This window comes from Canis lupus, chromosome 20 (genome assembly GCF_011100685.1).
Source record: "Canis lupus familiaris isolate Mischka breed German Shepherd chromosome 20, alternate assembly UU_Cfam_GSD_1.0, whole genome shotgun sequence".
NCBI classification, from domain to species: domain Eukaryota; kingdom Metazoa; phylum Chordata; class Mammalia; order Carnivora; family Canidae; genus Canis; species Canis lupus.
Genome location: NC_049241.1, coordinates 37,280,753 through 37,298,568, shown reverse-complemented (window position 1 = coordinate 37,298,568; position 17,816 = coordinate 37,280,753). Strand labels below are relative to the sequence as shown.

The window sequence follows — 17,816 nt, the reverse complement described above, 5'->3', positions numbered from 1 at the left end:
TTATTCTTTTATACTGTTTTTATTGATATTCTGTGTTCTAAATGGGTAGTAATTTATCCACTTATCTACTGATGGCATTTCAGTTGTTTCTGATTTTTTATTCATTTCACAATAATGTTCCTACAAACACAGTTGTTTTGATTATGCTGATGGAACGGAAAAGTTTAGCTATCACTCTAGATACATATTAAAAGCTACAATAAAGAATAAAAGGGAATGCTGATTCCAATATCATCACTTAACTATTTATTAGTCAAACTCCCATTTTTTTCCTAATAAGAATTGGTCTGCAACACTTATAGATTTATATAAATGCAAAAGAACATATGAAGAAATGAAGGAACACGTTCACAGCTAAAAATCAGGATGGGAGAATCAAGGTCAATGTAGAGCTGGATATCTAGTAATTCATTTGTTCATGATTTCATTCATTCATTAAAATTTTATGGTTTGTTTAGTGTGTGCCAGACACTGGCTAAACATAATGAAATGAGTCAGAGGATAAAATAAAAAGATCAACTGGAAATTGAGTATTTACCAATCAAGTTTTAAAGGTGAATGTGAATGAATCACAGAATGAGATGTAAGAGTCAAAACCATAAAACTTATAGAAGAAAAAAAAAAGACTAAATCTTTGTGACCTTGCATTAAACAAAGCCTTCTTACATAACACCAAAAGTGCAAATAACAACAAAATAGATAAGCTAAACTACATCAAAATAAGCTTTTGTGCTGCATACAGTATCATTATGAAAGTGAAAAGACAATCCACACAATGTATTTGGAAATCATGTATCTGACCTGGACTTGTTATCGGAATATAAGAACTCTTACAATTCTATAATAAAAAGACAATCCATTTTAAAAATGGGCAGAGACATTTCCCCAAAGAAGATTCACAAATAGCAAACAGTACAGAAAAAGATGCTCAACATCATTAGGCATTAGGAAAATGCAAATCAAAAGGAGAAACTGCTTCATATTCACTAGCATAGCTATAACCAAAAGAGAGTAACAAGTGTTGGCAAAAATGTAGAGAAATTGGAACGTTCATACATTGCATTCCACATATGCCACAAAGAATATAACTGGTATGACAGAAAGTGACAAAATATAACTTAGAAATGTCAAAACCAATAAACTGATTTCACAAAAACAAGAAATCTATATTATATTCACTAACAAGCTAAAAAGCTCCACTAATTTAAAAGGACTGCTGAATGCACATAGCGGTTAAGAATTCAATAGGTCCAATGTCTTCCGAGCTACAGAAACGGGGGTCTCAAGTCACCTGGGGTGGGAGTTAAAATTCCTGAAGTAGAATCAACACCTGCTCAGCTCTAGAGCCCAAAAAAGGCCATTATCTTCCAACTTCACAAAAGAATCTGGAAAACTAGATTTTTATGTGTTAGCAACTAATTCAGAACATTTTAGGTACTAAGAAAGGCACCAGTTGGCAACCTCTGAGGAGAAGTTTAAACCTGCCGGTACCCATTGTCTATGTCTGTAGTAACAATGCTTATTTGCTGTAGAGTGATAAATGAACAACCAATTTTAAGATTTCTTAGACAGGAAATACCACCGAAGATGAAAAGGGTTTTCCACCTGATTCTGCAAGCAGTAATACTCACGCCTTCTAGCAGCGGAACAGGAGGGCTACATGCTCCCATAAGGGTCTGCCGTAGAAACTCGTTCCAATCAGACACTTTATCTCTGATGCCTAGATGAGAAAAATAAGTGATTACTCATAATGTCAGCTACAGAACACAGAGAAACGAAACTCAACCTAATACAGAGAAGTTAAACCACCAGTGAAAATGATTTAGAGATGTATTTGTACTTTTAATATCTGAGTCCAACATATTAACTTCTTTCAGAGATTAAAAAAAAATCCCCCTCTAGATAGACCTACTTCCTGATTAGTTTAATAAGAAGTGTACACAAAACAAAGAGAATACAGTAACAGGGAGTTGGGCCCAATTTATCCAAAAGTTAACTACTTTATTTTTTAGGATGGGAATCCTCAAACATATATAAAGGTAGAAAAAGGGATATGATGACCCCCATATACACTAGCTTCAACAACTGTCATTTCACGGTCAGTCTTTCCAGGAGTTGTTAGCAAACTACAACTTGTGGGCTAATTCTGGCCTACTGTCTATTTTTGTAATTAATAACGTTTTATTGAAACACAGTATGCCCATTTGTTTACTCATTGTCTGTGGCTGCTTTCACACTACAAAGATAGCATTAGGTAGCTATTAAGAGGGATCACATGGCCTGTAAAGCCTAAAATATTTACTGTTTGGCACTTTGCAGATATTTTGCCAATCCCTGATGATCTATACTCTCACACAGTCCACCTCACCCAACCACAGAATATTTAGAAGCCAATTCCTAGGGGCACTTGGGTGGCTCAGTGGTTGAGCGTCTGCCTTTGGCTCAGGTCGTGATCCGGGGGTCCTGGGATTGAGCCCACATCAGGTTCCCCGCAGGGAGGCTGCTTCTCCCTCTGCCTATGTCTCTGCTTCTCTGTGTCTCTCATGAATAAATAAAATCAATCAATCAATAAGGTGATTTTTCTATCATCCCTTTTTTGTTTACTAACCAAAATATCTTTTAAAGAAAAATTTCACTTCTTCAACTACTTCATTACCTTCAGGTACAAAAAAAGCCAGGATACATGTTTGACTCTCTTTACCTTCCCCATATTTACTGGCCTACAAAATCATCAGTGGCTTCCCTAGCATCTTCCAAAAGAAATCAATGAGTTCTGTTGACAAGTCTCACTAGGAAATTAATGACTAGATCATATATGACATGTTTCAGCCTATCGCAGCTATTATTCTACTGATGCTCAAACTGTCTTGTCTTTAACCAGAAGGAATCTCTTCTGACATGACCCTAGTAAACAGTCACTGACATCTTTCTTACTTTTGGTATGAATGGTGCCCCAGGCTCAGCTTGTACCTTTCCTGCCCCAGTCCAGGAATCAGCTTCATCTCCAAGGAGCTCTAATTTATTCAAGTCAAATGGCATTTAGAGATCATAATTAGGGTGCTGAGAGTGCTCATTTTTAAATATTCTTTATACTAAGTTTGTGTTTCTAAGGCCTTCTCAGTATCTAGAACTAAGAAATATTTTCTCTTTTTTTAAGACATAAATCACATCAGGAGTTCGTACTGATACTTCCAATACAAATTCACAAAGATGTTGTTTCTACTTGACTTCATTTATACAAGTTCTTTTTTTTTTTTTTTTTTTTTTTTTTATTTATGATAGTCACACACAGAGAGAGAGGCAGAGACATAGGCAGAGGGAGAAGCAGGCTCCATGCACCGAGAGCCCGACGTGGGATTCGATCCCAGGTCTCCAGGATCGCGCCCTGGGCTAAAGGCAGGCACCAAACCGCTGCGCCACCCAGGGATCCCTATACAAGTTCTATTTCCTTTTTTTCCTGCTGAAAGCCCTAGCTCTCAATTACACATTTCATTATGACTTCACCCCATAATACCCGAATAGTACTTCAAAATAACATCACCTTTGTCATCAACAATGATTACTGAAAATAGCTTACTTTTGTTGTTGCTATGTTATATGCCTATTAGGGATGTGCGTTTAAATTACTGTATATGAGAGTCAATGAAATAGTTCTCTGAGTATCACTTCACAATCTCTATATACAGTTATACTCTTATGCTGCTTTTGTTTTTGTTTTTCAGAAATTTCTTTAAAATTTAATTTTGTAGTTATATAAAACACTTACATAGTGCAAATTCAAATCTACAAAATAGGTACAATTAGAAAATCTAGCTTCTTTCCCTCCCCCTGCCCCCAATTCCATTCCCTTCCTTCCTCACAGGTAACTTTTTTTTTTTTTTAAATGGGAGCAAGGTTCAAATAGCATTTTTTTTAAGATTTTATTTATTTATTCATGAGACACACACACACACACACACACACAGAGGCAGAGACATAGGCAGAGGGAGAAGCAGACTCCCTACAAAGAGCCTGATGTGGGACTCGATCCCAGGACCCTGCGATCATGACCCCAGCTGAAGGCAGACACTTAACCACTGAGCCAATTCAGGTGTCCCCATAGGTAACTTTTTAAATAGATTTATTTGGGGGGACGCCTGCGTGGCTCAGTGGTTGAGCAACTGCCTTTAGCTCAGGGCATGATCTCAGTGTCCTAGGATTGAGGCCTGCATTGGGTTCCCCACAGGAAGCCTGCTTCTCCCTCTGCCTATGTCTCTGCCTCTCTCTGTGTGTCTCTCATGTGTAAAATAAAAAGTTTAAAAAATAAATCTTTTTTTAAAAAATAGATTTATTCTTTTATTTTTTAAAAATGAACTTCACATATATACATTCATACGCTCTCCCTCTCCTTCATTCTATACACATTTTTCTCTTTTCATAAAACAAGATATCCTGGAGAACACTCCCTAGCTGTAGTGTTGGTCCCCATAGATGGTCCCCATTTTCTTTTACCATGCACTGCAGCTTTCATCATCATAAAGTACCCTTTTGTCTCATATAATGCTTTCTGATCTGAATTCTACCTTTGCGAAATACCAAGACTGACACTACTTTCTTTTCCATGTGATTTGATTTTTACGTATTTTTGTCTATCCTTATATTTTAACCCTTTCAGAATCTCTCCATTTAGGTGGGTCTCCTGAACGTAGCACAGAAGTAGGTTTTGCTTTCTGAACCAATCTGAACTGTTCTTTTACTTTTAATAGAAGACTAACCCTATTAACATTTATTGATATTATCAAGAAGTATGGCCTCAATTCTGTCATGTTGTTAAATATTATACATTAGTGTGTGTGTATGCACAGTCTCTCACTATGTGATCTATTTCATTTGAACATATACTTTTTCTTTTTAAAATCTATCTTTTGGTGTTTAGAAAAGTTTGTGTTTTTTTTCTTCTGGTTATCTCAGTATATACTAACACCTTTATATAACACTTTAGTTCTATTTTTGGACTATTTTCTATTTCATTGTTCTATAAACAATACTAACATTAGCCAAAACTTCTTTTTCTCCTCTTCTTCACAATCTCATTTCAGGTAATAGTCTTTTATACTCGATTAACATTTAAAAGGTAATTAGTTTAATTACTCTGCAGTAAAGCTGGTTTTTTGAAAAGGCAGTGAGTGAGCTTTACCACTATGCACATGTCCCCTCCCTCTTGCTGCCTCACATTTTTATAGTTACACTGTATCTATACCATCAGACGAGGTAGCCATTACATACTATACTGTCTCCTTTGTAATCTTCATTGAGTTCCAAGTTCTACAGCTACACATATATTTATAACGTCTCATTAACAGTTCTTATACTAATGTCTCTTCATTCACTTGGTTTTTTAATGCTCAGTCCCCAGTGGATGTGTTAGGAAGGGCTCACAGGAACACTATTCCTGAGTCTTCACACCTTCCTGTCTGCTTATGGCCTTTATACCTGAAGTTCAGTGTGGCCAGATGCAAACCCTTGTCTCTTAACGATGTTACCCCACTATCTTTTGTCATAAAGCATTATTGTCAATCTGATGATAATCTGGTTTTCCTCCCTTTTCAAGAAATTTAGACCCTTTGCCTGAATAACCAAGGGATTATATTTTTAAAGTTCAAGCGTCATTAGAACACACCTTGATAGAGCTGCTCTCACTTGATTTTCCCATGTACAAAGTGAGCCCTTTCCATATGTGTTTCAGTCCTATTTTATTTCAGTCAAGTTTATTTGAGTGAAAGTTTATAGTATTTTATTATTTTATTGTCATGGTTTTCTTTGGGGACTTTATCCTAAGTCTTTTTTCTTTCCTACTTTCTTTTTATTTTAATTTTTTTCTTCCTTTTCATCTTCCATTTCTCTTCAGATATTATTCATGGTAGATTTGTTCCTGTTTAACTTAGTCTTCCTTCCTAATATCTTTTTATTTCTAGTTCTTGCCTAACTTTTACTTTTTCTTTTTTCTTAAGATTTTATTTATTTATTCATGAGAGACACAGAGAGAGAGAGAGAGAGAGAGAGAGAGAGAGGCAGAGAGAGACACAGGCAGAGGGAGAAGCAGGCTCCATGCAGGGAGCCCAATGTGGGACTCGATCCCGGGACTCCAGGATCATTTGGGCCAAAGGCAGGCGCTAAACCATTGAGCCACCCAGAGATCCCCAACTTTTTCTCTTTTCAAATATCCCTTTTCTCTTTCATTTCTGAATTTTTATGAATTTATACTTTTTCTCACTGCTTCTATCAGAAAGTTACTACTTTCTCTTAGCTGATTTTTTTAAAAGATTTTATTTATTCATGAAAGACACAGAGAAAGAGGCAGAGACATAGACAGGGCTGTCTGCAGGGAGCCCAAAATGGGACTCGATCCCAGGACTCCGGGATCATGCCCTGAGCGGAAGGCAGCTGCTCAACCGCTGAGCCACCCAGGCATCCTATCTCTTTGCTGATTTTCAAATGTTTTTATGTGACATAATGTTCATATCTCTTTTGTGGTTACATTTCTCTGGAATGATTTTATTCCATCCTTCTCTCCTCTCTCTCCCTCTTGCTCTTTTGTTATAATAACCTTATACTCCATGAAAATCATTTAAATGAAATGAATTTTCCTAGACTCCTAGGATGAAATGGTAGGCCAGTCAGAGCTTCATGTCTCTAGAGCTTCCTCTTACAATGTTTTTTCACAAAATGCTTAAAAATATGGCAGCTAGGGGCGCCTGGGTGGTTCAGTCAGTTCAGCATCTGACTCTTGGTTTCAGCTCAGGTCTTCATCTCAGGGTCCTGGGATAGAGCCCCATGACAGGCTTCATGCTCAGTTTAGGATTCTCTCTCCTTCTCCCTCTATCCCCTCCCCTGCTCTAAGTAAATAAATAAATCTTAAAAAAATAAAAAGGCAGCTAGAAGACCACAGACTCCCAAGGACCCTAACACCTAAATCTTCATTTCAAAATACCATTTTTCACCAAAAGAAGCCAGAATTCCTTGGAGAAATGGCTGATTTCAAGGAAAAGCTTCTTGGGCTACAGCATAAGAAATTACTCAAAGAATGATGGGAACTTAACAAAGTACATATTAGCCAGCTTAAAGGGGTACCCACTTCCCAATTCGAGGACAATGTGAACATCAAAATAAATAATGACAGTAACGGACTATAACTTATCGAGTAAAATAAGAATCACAAGTCTACACTGACAAACACACATACATATATGTATGTAAATGGGGAAAAGGAAAGCTCTTTCTATTGTAGAAAGCCTATTATGAAATGTAGACAGAAAATACCATTTGGTAATCATTAGAGTAATAACCATTTCAGACAAAAATAATCAAGTGCTCGGGGATCCCTGGGTGGCGCAGCGGTTTGGCGCCTGCCTTTGGCCCAGGGCGCGATCCTGGAGACCCGGGATCGAGTCCCACGTCGGGCTCCCGGTGCATGGAGCCTGCTTCTCCCTCTGCCTATGTCTCTGCCTCTCTCTCTCTGTGACTATCATAAATAAAAATTAAAAAAATTATAAAAAAAAATAAAATAAAAATAGTGGGTTGAAGTTTGAAGAGTGATGAGATACTTACATTAACTCAAAGTATCTTCCTATAAGATACTTAGTAATTTGAAGGTATAAAAGTAATCTTATGGTGGAAAAACCTGGCATACACCCAATTAATCAAGTGATAAAAGTTAATATCACCAGTTACATGTCCTAATAATGACTGGTGCCTTAGAAGAACTGAGTCACTTCTGCACTTTTCCAACCAAAAGTGCACAATTGGAGTCTAAGGAAACATCAGACAAACCCAAAGTGTGGGACCTTCTAAGAGAATAACTGGCTTGTACTCTTCAACATCAACACCAAGAAACACAGAGTTAGGTTAAGGACACTAAAGAGACATGACAATCAAATGCAATGTGATCCAGGAAAAGAAACAAGGCATGATCAATATTACTGGGAAAATTGGCCCATAACTTTCAAAAATGTCAAAGTCATGAGAGACAAAGAAAGTCTGAGAAACTGTTCCAGATTAAAGGAATCTTATGAGACATGACAACTGGATGCAACACATGATCTGGGATTCCCTTTTACTATAAAAACATTATGGGGAGATACCTGAGTGGCTCAGCGGTTTAGTGCCTGCCTTCAGCCCAGGGCGTGATCCTGGAGTCCCAGGATCAAGTCCTGCATCAGGCTTCCTGCATGGAGCCTGCTTCTCCCTCCGCCTATGTCTCTGCCTCTCTTCTCTCTCTGTGTGTGTGTCTCTTATGAATAACTAAATAAAATCTTTAAATAAATAAATAAATCACTATGGGTAAAAATTAAGATATACAGGTGAAATAATAGCATTACGTCAAAGTTAATTTCCTTATTTTGCTATTTTCCGGTGTTAACCAATGTCCTGATAAGTACATTAAGGTATGAGTAAAAGGCATCATGCCTACAACGGATTCTCAAATGGTTTATTAAAAAGTCACACATGTGTTTGTGTATGAAGAGGGAAGGAGGGAGAAGGAGGGATACTATAAATTTGGTAAAACAACATTTAGGTAAACTTGGCAAAAAGTCTCTAAGAATTTTCTAGGCTATTTTTGCAACTTTTCTGTAAATCTGAAATCCTAGCAAAATAAGGAGCTGAAAGAAAACAAACAAACTCTGATATTTTCTTAAACCTGAAGCCTTCTTTCCCTTTCTCCATCTTTATGTGATCTTCCCTCTCCTTCTGTCCTACTGTCTCTGTCCTGTTTAATTTGGATTCTATTCCCAGTAAGGCTCTTTCCTGGAAGGGAACTTCAGTAAACTCATTTTAAGAGTTCATAGGTCTCAGATCACCTAGAGGTGAAAAGAGGACAGTCAAATCAGAAGAGAACTAACAGCATAGCAATCTGGCCCAGCGTACTTAAAGACAAACAGACCCACAAGTGCCAAACTCAGAGAGCCTCACAGCTTTACAGGATGATAAGCAACTCATGTTCCCTAAGAGTATCGTAAAAACCCAAGGCTTTATGAAGCCCAAAAAATAATTTTCAAAGAGAGGGAAATGTGCATTACTCCTTATAGATATTTTCATTCAAAATGCTAACCCCAGAAAGTTAGAAAAACCTATTTGATGGCAGAATTGAAAACCTCAAGGTTGTGGACACATCATGTCTCAACAGCAACTATCTTATTACCTTCTGGGGCTTCAAGAGTCTTCTTATTCTGCTCACACCACCCAATGGGGTAAAGGTCAGCCTTCCTGATGTCACACCAGAAGTCGGCCCTCCGGTCCTCGCCATAGCCATCATAGCGAAGGAGCAGCAACTGCTCACAGGTGGTGATGATGGTGGCAACCCAGTAGGTTTCAGGGTCTGTTTTCACAGCCACTTCCAGTTTCATCCCAGGAGCAAATCCATTTTGCAAACGTGTGTCCACCTGAACAGGGAAATGTTACTAACCACCAGAAAAGTATCTCAAATGAGTATTTTCTTTAGCCAAAATTCTTTTTTAAGACTTACAATGCTGAGGCACTAAATGAAATAAAACTTTCTCAAGGGAAACCTGAGAAAGTCCAATTCTAACTCACAGCAGTGATCCAAACAAAACAGGGAACAGCCAAAGGAATTTTAATAGAACTCAGTATTTTCACCAAAGCAGCCTACTATGATTATAGAAAATGTTTTCTATTAAGCACATAAATCACTAAATGTTCACCATTTTAATAGCCTTCAACACATTATGTTTTCAAGAGCAATTTCTACACCCTTCAAAAAAAATTCATAAAGCTAGAAAAGGGTAAGGACAAAAGAAGCTATGATGATAATGAATTAGTATAGTATGTACTATATGTAGGGGGCCACACCTCCCAGTTTCCCTGAAACAGTCTATGTTTACTATCCTTGAATAAAAATAATGCCTTGTTTCTCTCTCAAACGGTCCTAACTCAGAGGATACATTGTATGACCACAAAGCCAAAGGTGAGCAATTCTGGAACTACTTCAGTGAATGCTAAGATTAAATACACACACACACACACACACACACACACACACACACACATAGTGGGAAATGAGAACCATGTTTCTCACTGTGGCAGAGAAGACCAGAATGAACCTTGCGGTGCTGAACTGGAATCAGTGGTGTCAGAATGAGGTCACAATGACTGATAGAAAAATAGTAGAAATGTGGACGTACATGTGTGTTAATACATTTCCTAGCTCTGTGAATTGACAGGGACTATAAGTAATGATACTTATCAGCAATAAGCAAACTTAGTGTAGAAATCTTGATTTATAAATGCCATCCTCCAACGAAAAAAGAACATGGGCTCCATGGAGAAATAAGTGATCCCAATTCTAGGGTAGGGAAAACAGTAAGTGCATGGAATATCTTATGATGTTAGGAAGTAAGAAAATGCTCCAAAAATCATGGGGGCGATTGGAAGGGAACGGGAGATGACTAGAAAGATCCCCCAATGGTCACATTAGGGACAATTTGAGCAATAAAATAAATAGTAAGACTAATGGATTATAACCCATAGATTTAAACAATATCCATGAGTCTATATTGTAAAAAATAAATAACAAAGGAGAGATGGATATATGTATTAGAGAGGGGGCAAGAGAGAGGCAGAAGGAGAGGGAGAGGGAGAGGATCTTAAGCAGGCTCCACACCTGCATGGAGCCCAACGTGGGGCTCAATCTCACAACTCACAAATCCTGAGATCATGATCTGAGCTGAAATCAAGAGTTGGCTCAACCGACTGAGCCACCCAGGTGCCCCTGGGTAAATATAATAGATTTTTTATGCTACCTTGTAATTAATAATTTTGCTAAAGTTAGTCATTAACTTTGTATCTGTAAATTATTTTACTCCTCTATAAATGACATTTTTTCTTTTCTTCTTAGTCTTATACATTTTAATTGTTTTTCTTAGCTTATTATATTGGCCAGAACCTCTAATATCAAATAGAAGTCATGTTAAGCAACATTTTTATCTTGTTACATATTTAAAAGAAAGTATGCATCATACTACTATTAATAAAGTTTGCTGTAGACTTTTTGTAAAAAAGTCTATCCTTTAGCAAATTAAAGAAATTCCCATCTATAGTTTACTGAGAGTTTTTATATCACGAGTGGGTATGGAATTTTACCAAATATTTTTCTCTATATATGGAGTTGATAATGTGATTTTTTCCTTTATTCTGCTACTGTGATGAATTATGCTTTTTAAATATATCTTACTCACTTTCTCTTTTCTCCTGAGATTCCAATCACACAAGCATTAGACTTTTTTATTTATTTATTTTTAAATATTTTATTTATTTATTCATGAGAGACACAGAGAAAGAGGAAAAGACATAGGCAAAGAGAGAAGCAGGCTCCTTGTGGGGAGCCTAATGCAGGACTCAATCCCAGGGTCCGGGATCACGCCCTGAGCCTAAGGCAGATGCTCAACCACTGAATCACTCAGGTGTCCCTCCACTTGGTTTTTTCTAATAGTGATTGTCACTACTGAAATTCCTTTTCTATTCACACATGTTGTCCACCTATTCTACTAGAGCCTTTAACCTACTACTCATAGTTATTTAAAATTGTCAGTCTAATAGTTTCAATACCTGGGCCTTATGAGTCTGGTTCTGTTAAGTGCTTTGTCTCTTGACAGTTTGCTGTTTTTCTGTTGCTTCTTCATGTGTCTCATAATTTTTGGTTAAAAGCCAGATATCCTGTATAGAATAATCAAGACTGAGGCAAAGAGGGGCACTGGGTGGCTCAGTTGGTTAATAGGCATCTGCCTTCGGCTCAGGTCATGGTCCTGGGATAGAGCCCCATGTCAAGCTCTCTGTTTAGCGGGGGAACCCGCTTCTTCCTCTCCCTCTGCCTACGGCTCCCCCTCCTTGCGCACTCTCTCTCTCTCTCAAATAAATAAATAAAATCTTTTAAAAAACAGATTGAGAAAAAAAAAAAAAAAACAGATTGAGGCAAATAGGATTTATGCCTGGAAATGGGCATATTTCTTTTTTGGCCTTAAGTTTGAGGGAGAAAGTCAAGTCAATGTAGTTAGGAGTGGAACTGGATTTGGGTTTTGTTGTTGTTTATTCACAGTATACCAGAGGCTCCAAAATATATAGTAGCATTTTCTATTTAAGATAATTTTCTTAAAAAAAAAAAAAAAGATAATTTTCTATTTAAGACTCATTTGCCAAAGTGCTTTTTTCCTCAATATTTACTGCCCACAGAAGACTGAGGTCTTCTCTTTGTGACTGCATCTCAGAGACCACTCTCTCCACACTCTTGCCTCTCTCCTACAAATAGACCTCTGTTACCCAGCATTTCCTAACTTGGTGGTTGAGGATAAGCAGAAAAGGACATTCTCTGAGATTCAGCCTCAGTCTCAGTCAAGTTCTGTGTCCTGAGTCTTAGGAGTGGGAACTTCTCAGTGATCTTACCCCTCACCCAACTGTAGAGGACCTCCAATGCTTCAATACATATTTCTACCCTTCTCTCAGGGACAGAAGGCTTTTATTTCTTCTGTTCTATCTCCAGTCTGCAGTGGATCTTGACCTGCACCCTGGGGTTAACAGGGTTTGCATCCCTTCCCCTAGCAGCTTAAAGCTTTTGTTCTAGAAGACCCAGGTAAAGCATAGTGCCTTTTCCAAAGCTGGTGCTATTTTCTCCATAAGACACATACCATAAGGAAAATTGTTTTACTATCTTAGACCTGTCCTCTTTGCAAATGTGGTTTTACCTCTTATTTCTTCTTTAGCCCTCTCTTCCCTCCCTCCTTTATTCCAAATTGGGTCCTATACAACTCTTGCCAGTAGTCTGCACATCCACCTTCATTTTCCTGGAGATCTGAGTACTACCAATATTGCCCGTGATCAGCTATCCACCAACACCCCTTCTCAGCATCTTCCTATAGTAGTGCCTGATTTTCACTGTATTTGGCAGCCCTTCACCATATACTGATTCAAGCTTACAAATATTTTCTACCTTTGATGATGAGAGAGTATACATCTACTTTTCATTCTCCTTGTTGCTTTGTCATTCAAAGAGGTGGAATCTATCTCTTTAAAATGATGTCTTTTTAGATCTAGAGTTTTAGTCAGAAAATTCGTCCTCTATTTTCATTTTGGTATAAAAAAACAAGCTTGTATAAATACATATTATATTAGTAATAACATTAAAAAAAGAATTCAAAGATATTACATGATCACAAAGAGACTATGTTAAAAAATACTGAAAACGATTATAAAAGGTTAGTCAATACAATATAAAATGAAATTCTTACTTAAAATACATAATTCTCACCACTTCAATTTAACAAAGACATAAGTGAACTAAAAATTAGAAAGGACAACTATTATGACTGAGTTTTTATAAAACAAACTGAAAATAGCATAACTCTTCAGCTTATAAAAACACCTATAAGAATATGGTTCAGGGCAGCCCGGGTGGCTCAGCAGTTTAGCACCACCTTTAGCCCAGGGCCTGATCCTGGAGACCCAGGATGGAGTCCCACATCAGGCTCCGTGCATGGAGCCTGCTTCTCCCTCTGCCTGTGTCTCTGTCTCTCTCTCGCTGTATCTCTCATGAATCAATAAATCATTAAAAAAAAAAAAAAAAAAAAAAGAATATGGTTCAACTTCACAAAATCAAACAATTCTAAGTGAGCATTTGTGCCTTCCCAAATCCTAGAACAAAGGAACTATGCCCTGTTGAACACTGCTTTGGGACTGAAATGTCTCTCCCCAAAATTGCTATTTCAAATCCTAACTCCCAATGTGATTGTATTTGAAGATAGCATCTTTATGGAGGTAGTAAAGGATCAATGAGCCCCTAAGAGTGGAGCCCTGATCCAGTAAGATTAGTGTGCTTATAAGAAGAGACACCAGAGAGCATGTTCTCTCACTCTCTACCATGTGAGGACACAATGAGGAGGCAAACCAGGAAGAGAGCCCTCACCAGAACCTAACCATAATGGCAACCTGATCTCAGACTTCTAGTCTCCAAAACTTGAGAAAACAAATTTCTGTTGTTTAAGTCACCCAGTCTATGGTATTTCATTATGGCAGCCTGAAAAGACTAAGACAAACATGAAATCAATAGAATCAATAACTCTGTGTCTTAAGAGGGAGTGTAAGTGAACAGGTTAAAAAACTAGGTCTGAATTGGAGTATTTTCTTATGTTCTACCAGCATTACACAGGGCAAATAAGTTGTCAAAGGCTGAAGAATTAAACTGGGCTATTAGAGCATAAAACTATGCTGCACTGGCCACTAATATGATCCACTGTATGATATTGCTTGTGTTTCTGCTCAACATGTTACTGAAATTCCTTTCAATGTGCAAACCAATGGTCATAAAACAAAGTGCAAGAAAATAAACCACTTTCTTCAATTAATGAGGGTTTTTCTTGACAAAAATAAGGAATATTCATGACTTCTCAAAAAGACAAGTCCTGCATTAAGTGGCAGAAAATACACAAAACCAAAAAGGATTTTAAAATATGTCTAGGGGCGTCTGGCTGGCTCAGTCAGTAGGGCATGCAACTCTTGATCTCAGGACTGTAAATTCAGGCCCCAAGTTGAGTGTAGAGATTACTTAAAAATAATATTAAAAGAAATAAAATACATCCAGTTTTCTTAATGAGGGTGGCAACAGGAAGGAAAAGGAAGAAGCACTCAAATCCTTTCAAGTGCCCCAACTTAAAATAACTCTAAATTCTCTGATGGTACAGTGAGTCAAAGGAATAGGATATAGTTAGTAAAACAAATAGTTACTGGCTTACATGTTTAAAAGATCCATAGGGAACTGCAGTGGATCCTGTCTCTTCTAGATAATCTTCCCAGCTTAATTCCACTTCTTCCACACCAGATCCAGCATCTAGAATTAATATCAAAACAAAAGGAAACAGATGAGCCCCAATTAAAAAAAAAAAAATTAAGGTATAAAAACATAAACTTAGTAGCCCTAACTTATACAATTTACTTCACAAGTTAATTGATTTTACATACAAAATAATCATGTGTTCTTTTTAAATGGCAGGATCCTTTACTATATTGAGTATCAATGAATCCCAACAACACAGAAGTGTGACATGCTGTCTCCTGCTGGAATCCATCAGGAATTCACCCAAATGGGATTCTATAAAGCTGGTGAGAGTGTAACTATTATAATCACTTTGGACTACAATTTGGTATCTACTACTAACTATTTAAGATACTTAATAGGCATTTCAAACTTAAATTTTCAACCTGACTCTTTCTTAGTACTCTCCAAGTAAGTAAAAGACATCACCAGCCTATATTTTGGCTCAATCCAAAAATGTGGGGTTATCCTTGTTTTCTAACTTTTCTTTCACATCTTGCATCAAAACCACTAGAAAATTCTGTAGGTACTATACCTTTAAAATATATCTCAAATCTAACCACTTTCTACCATTTCTATTACTCTCTCTCTCTAATCCAAGACCTAACTACTATATCTTTCACCTTTTAATCCCAATTATAATAAAATCTAAACTCTTTGGAATTGCAAAGGCCCAACATGGTCTGACCTCTGGCTACCTTCCCTGCCACCTCATCTCCAACCAGCCCCTTCTTTGTTCCCTGCACTCAAGTGACCCTGGGATTCTTACTATTCTTCTCTAATCAAGTTCTTTCCTCAAAGCCTCCTCTGCATTTATTTTCTTAGCTCAAAGACTCATTCCCTAGTGTCATTCCCAGCTTCATTTCATTCAAGCTTCTCAAACGTCTTCTCTCCAGAAAAGCCTTCAATCAGTACTTATCTAAAGCAGAAACCCCAGACTCCGCTTTCATTATCTTAAAGACATTCAGTCCTACTTGACAGTATGCCATACATCATTTTATCCTCCCCATTAGAAAGTAAACTCTATCAAGGCAGGACTTTGTTTTGGTAACTACTATAACTGTCACAGAAGACTCAATAAATTTTTGTTGAGTGGGCAAAGACTCAAATATTCCAGAATCCAATAATCCCAATTTACATAAACTCTCTTAAGAGTAGGTTTTTTGTTGTTTTTTTTGTTGTTGTTGTTTTGTTTTTTTTTTTACTGATGTATCCCCACTGTTCAAAACAATGCCTGGCAGTAGCAAGTTCACGATAAACAGTTGCTGAATGAGTACACCTTAGAGGAGCCTATGCTTCACACAACACAAGGAGGATGCTCGCCACAGCACTGATTGTAATAGCACCAGACAAAAGCAATCCATAGGAAAAGAGATAAATTACAGCAATTCTACAATAAAGTAGTAGTATATAGCAGTTGAAATGAATGAATGAGTATTGACATAGATAAATCTCAAAAAACAACCAACCCACATTGAATAAAAACAGCAGGTGCAGAATGAAGGGCATAAGACGATACAGTTTAGATTTCAAAGCAAACTTTGCACTATCATGTTTATAAATGCATGCATATTAATAAGAGTATAAAAACAATGGTGGAAACAATATACATCAACTTCAACAGTGCTACCTTTGAAGATGAGAGGAGAAAACAGGATTAGAAGAGAAATACAAAAAAAAAAGGAGAGAAGTACAAAAGAGGCTTAAACTCTATTAGGTTTTATTTCTTTCAAAAAAAGGGGGGGGGGAGGTAACAACACATGAAAAGATGTTCAAAATCATAAGGGACATGCAAATCAAGATCACAGTAAGACACACCTCACACCCACTAGAATGACCATTATCCAGAAAAGCAGAATGTAAGTGTGACACGGATGTGCACTGCTGGTCTAGGAATGTAAAATGGTGTAGCCACTATATGGTAAACTATATGGTGGAAAACTATATGGTAGTTTCTCAGACAATTAAAAATACAATTACCCTATGATCCAGCAATTTCACTTCCGGGTATATACCCCAAAGAATTGAAAGCAAGGACTCAGATACTTGTACACAAATGTTTGTAGCAGTAACAGTCACAATAGCCAAAAGGTGGAAGTAACCCAAGTGCCCATAAAAAGATAAATGGATAAATAAAAGGTGGTGTATACATACAATGGAATATTACTCAGCCTTAAAAAGGAAGGAAATCTGGACCATATGACAACATGGATAAACCAAAGGACATGATGCTAAGTGAAGTGAGCCATTTGCAAAAGGACAGATACTGTATGATTACATATATATGCAAGAGCTAGAGCTATCAAATCCACCAAGATGGAAAAGAGAATGGTGGCTCCCCAGGACTGGGGAGAAAGGGAGATGGGGAGTTATTATTGTGTAATAGCTACAAAGTTTCAGTTTGGGAAGATGAAAAAGTGCTGGAGATCACTGTGGTGATGGTTGTACAACGTGAATGTACTTTATGCTACTGAACTGTACAACTAAAAAAAGGTTAAAATGGTAAACTTTGTGTTAAGGATATTTTACAGGAATAAAAAAATAGAAACAAATACTAGACCAGATTAAAATCAATTCTTCACGTAGGTACCACACACAAGTATTTGTTATATTGTTTTCTATTCAATTTTATACATGTGTTTATTATATTGTTTTCCAGTTGTTTTCATGCATTTGAAATTTTTCACCAGAAATGTAACAAGCCCTCAGAGACTACATTGGGAGCATCCTGGAGGTATGGGGCAATTTCCGTTACTAGCACATGATAAGGCTGAACATTCGTGGGCCTTAGCTAGGAATGAACATTCATGGTCCTTAGCTAGGAATCTTCTCCCTCAAACAGCATGCTAATTTACAATTAAAAAATAAATACCACCACCATTAAAAAGAATGAATTAAAGAACTAAAATCTCTCATAAATTAAAAACTTAGTACTAAAGGGGCAGCCCCGGTGGCACAGCGG

General features: G+C 37.2%; 1 protein-coding gene and 1 long non-coding RNA gene across 3 annotated transcripts in view; one reads left to right on the top strand and one right to left on the bottom strand.

Annotated features, from left to right (window-relative positions):
• SFMBT1 (Scm like with four mbt domains 1) overlaps positions 1 to 17,816 on the bottom strand; it is a 120,161-nt gene that overhangs the window by 28,816 nt on the left and 73,529 nt on the right. Inside the window, 3 exon segments of the mRNA XM_038566172.1 lie at positions 1,632 to 1,720; positions 9,179 to 9,419; positions 14,775 to 14,869. Coding sequence (XP_038422100.1) covers positions 1,632 to 1,720; positions 9,179 to 9,419; positions 14,775 to 14,869 — 425 coding nt within the window.
• Positions 10,160 to 17,727, top strand: LOC102151768. Of its 2 annotated transcripts, none has more exons than XR_005374897.1 (3): positions 10,160 to 10,344; positions 15,032 to 15,141; positions 17,514 to 17,727. It is a non-coding gene; the product is annotated as an uncharacterized LOC102151768 (long non-coding RNA). The 2 variants fall into 2 exon arrangements; XR_005374896.1 differs by having other exon boundaries at positions 10,160 to 10,356.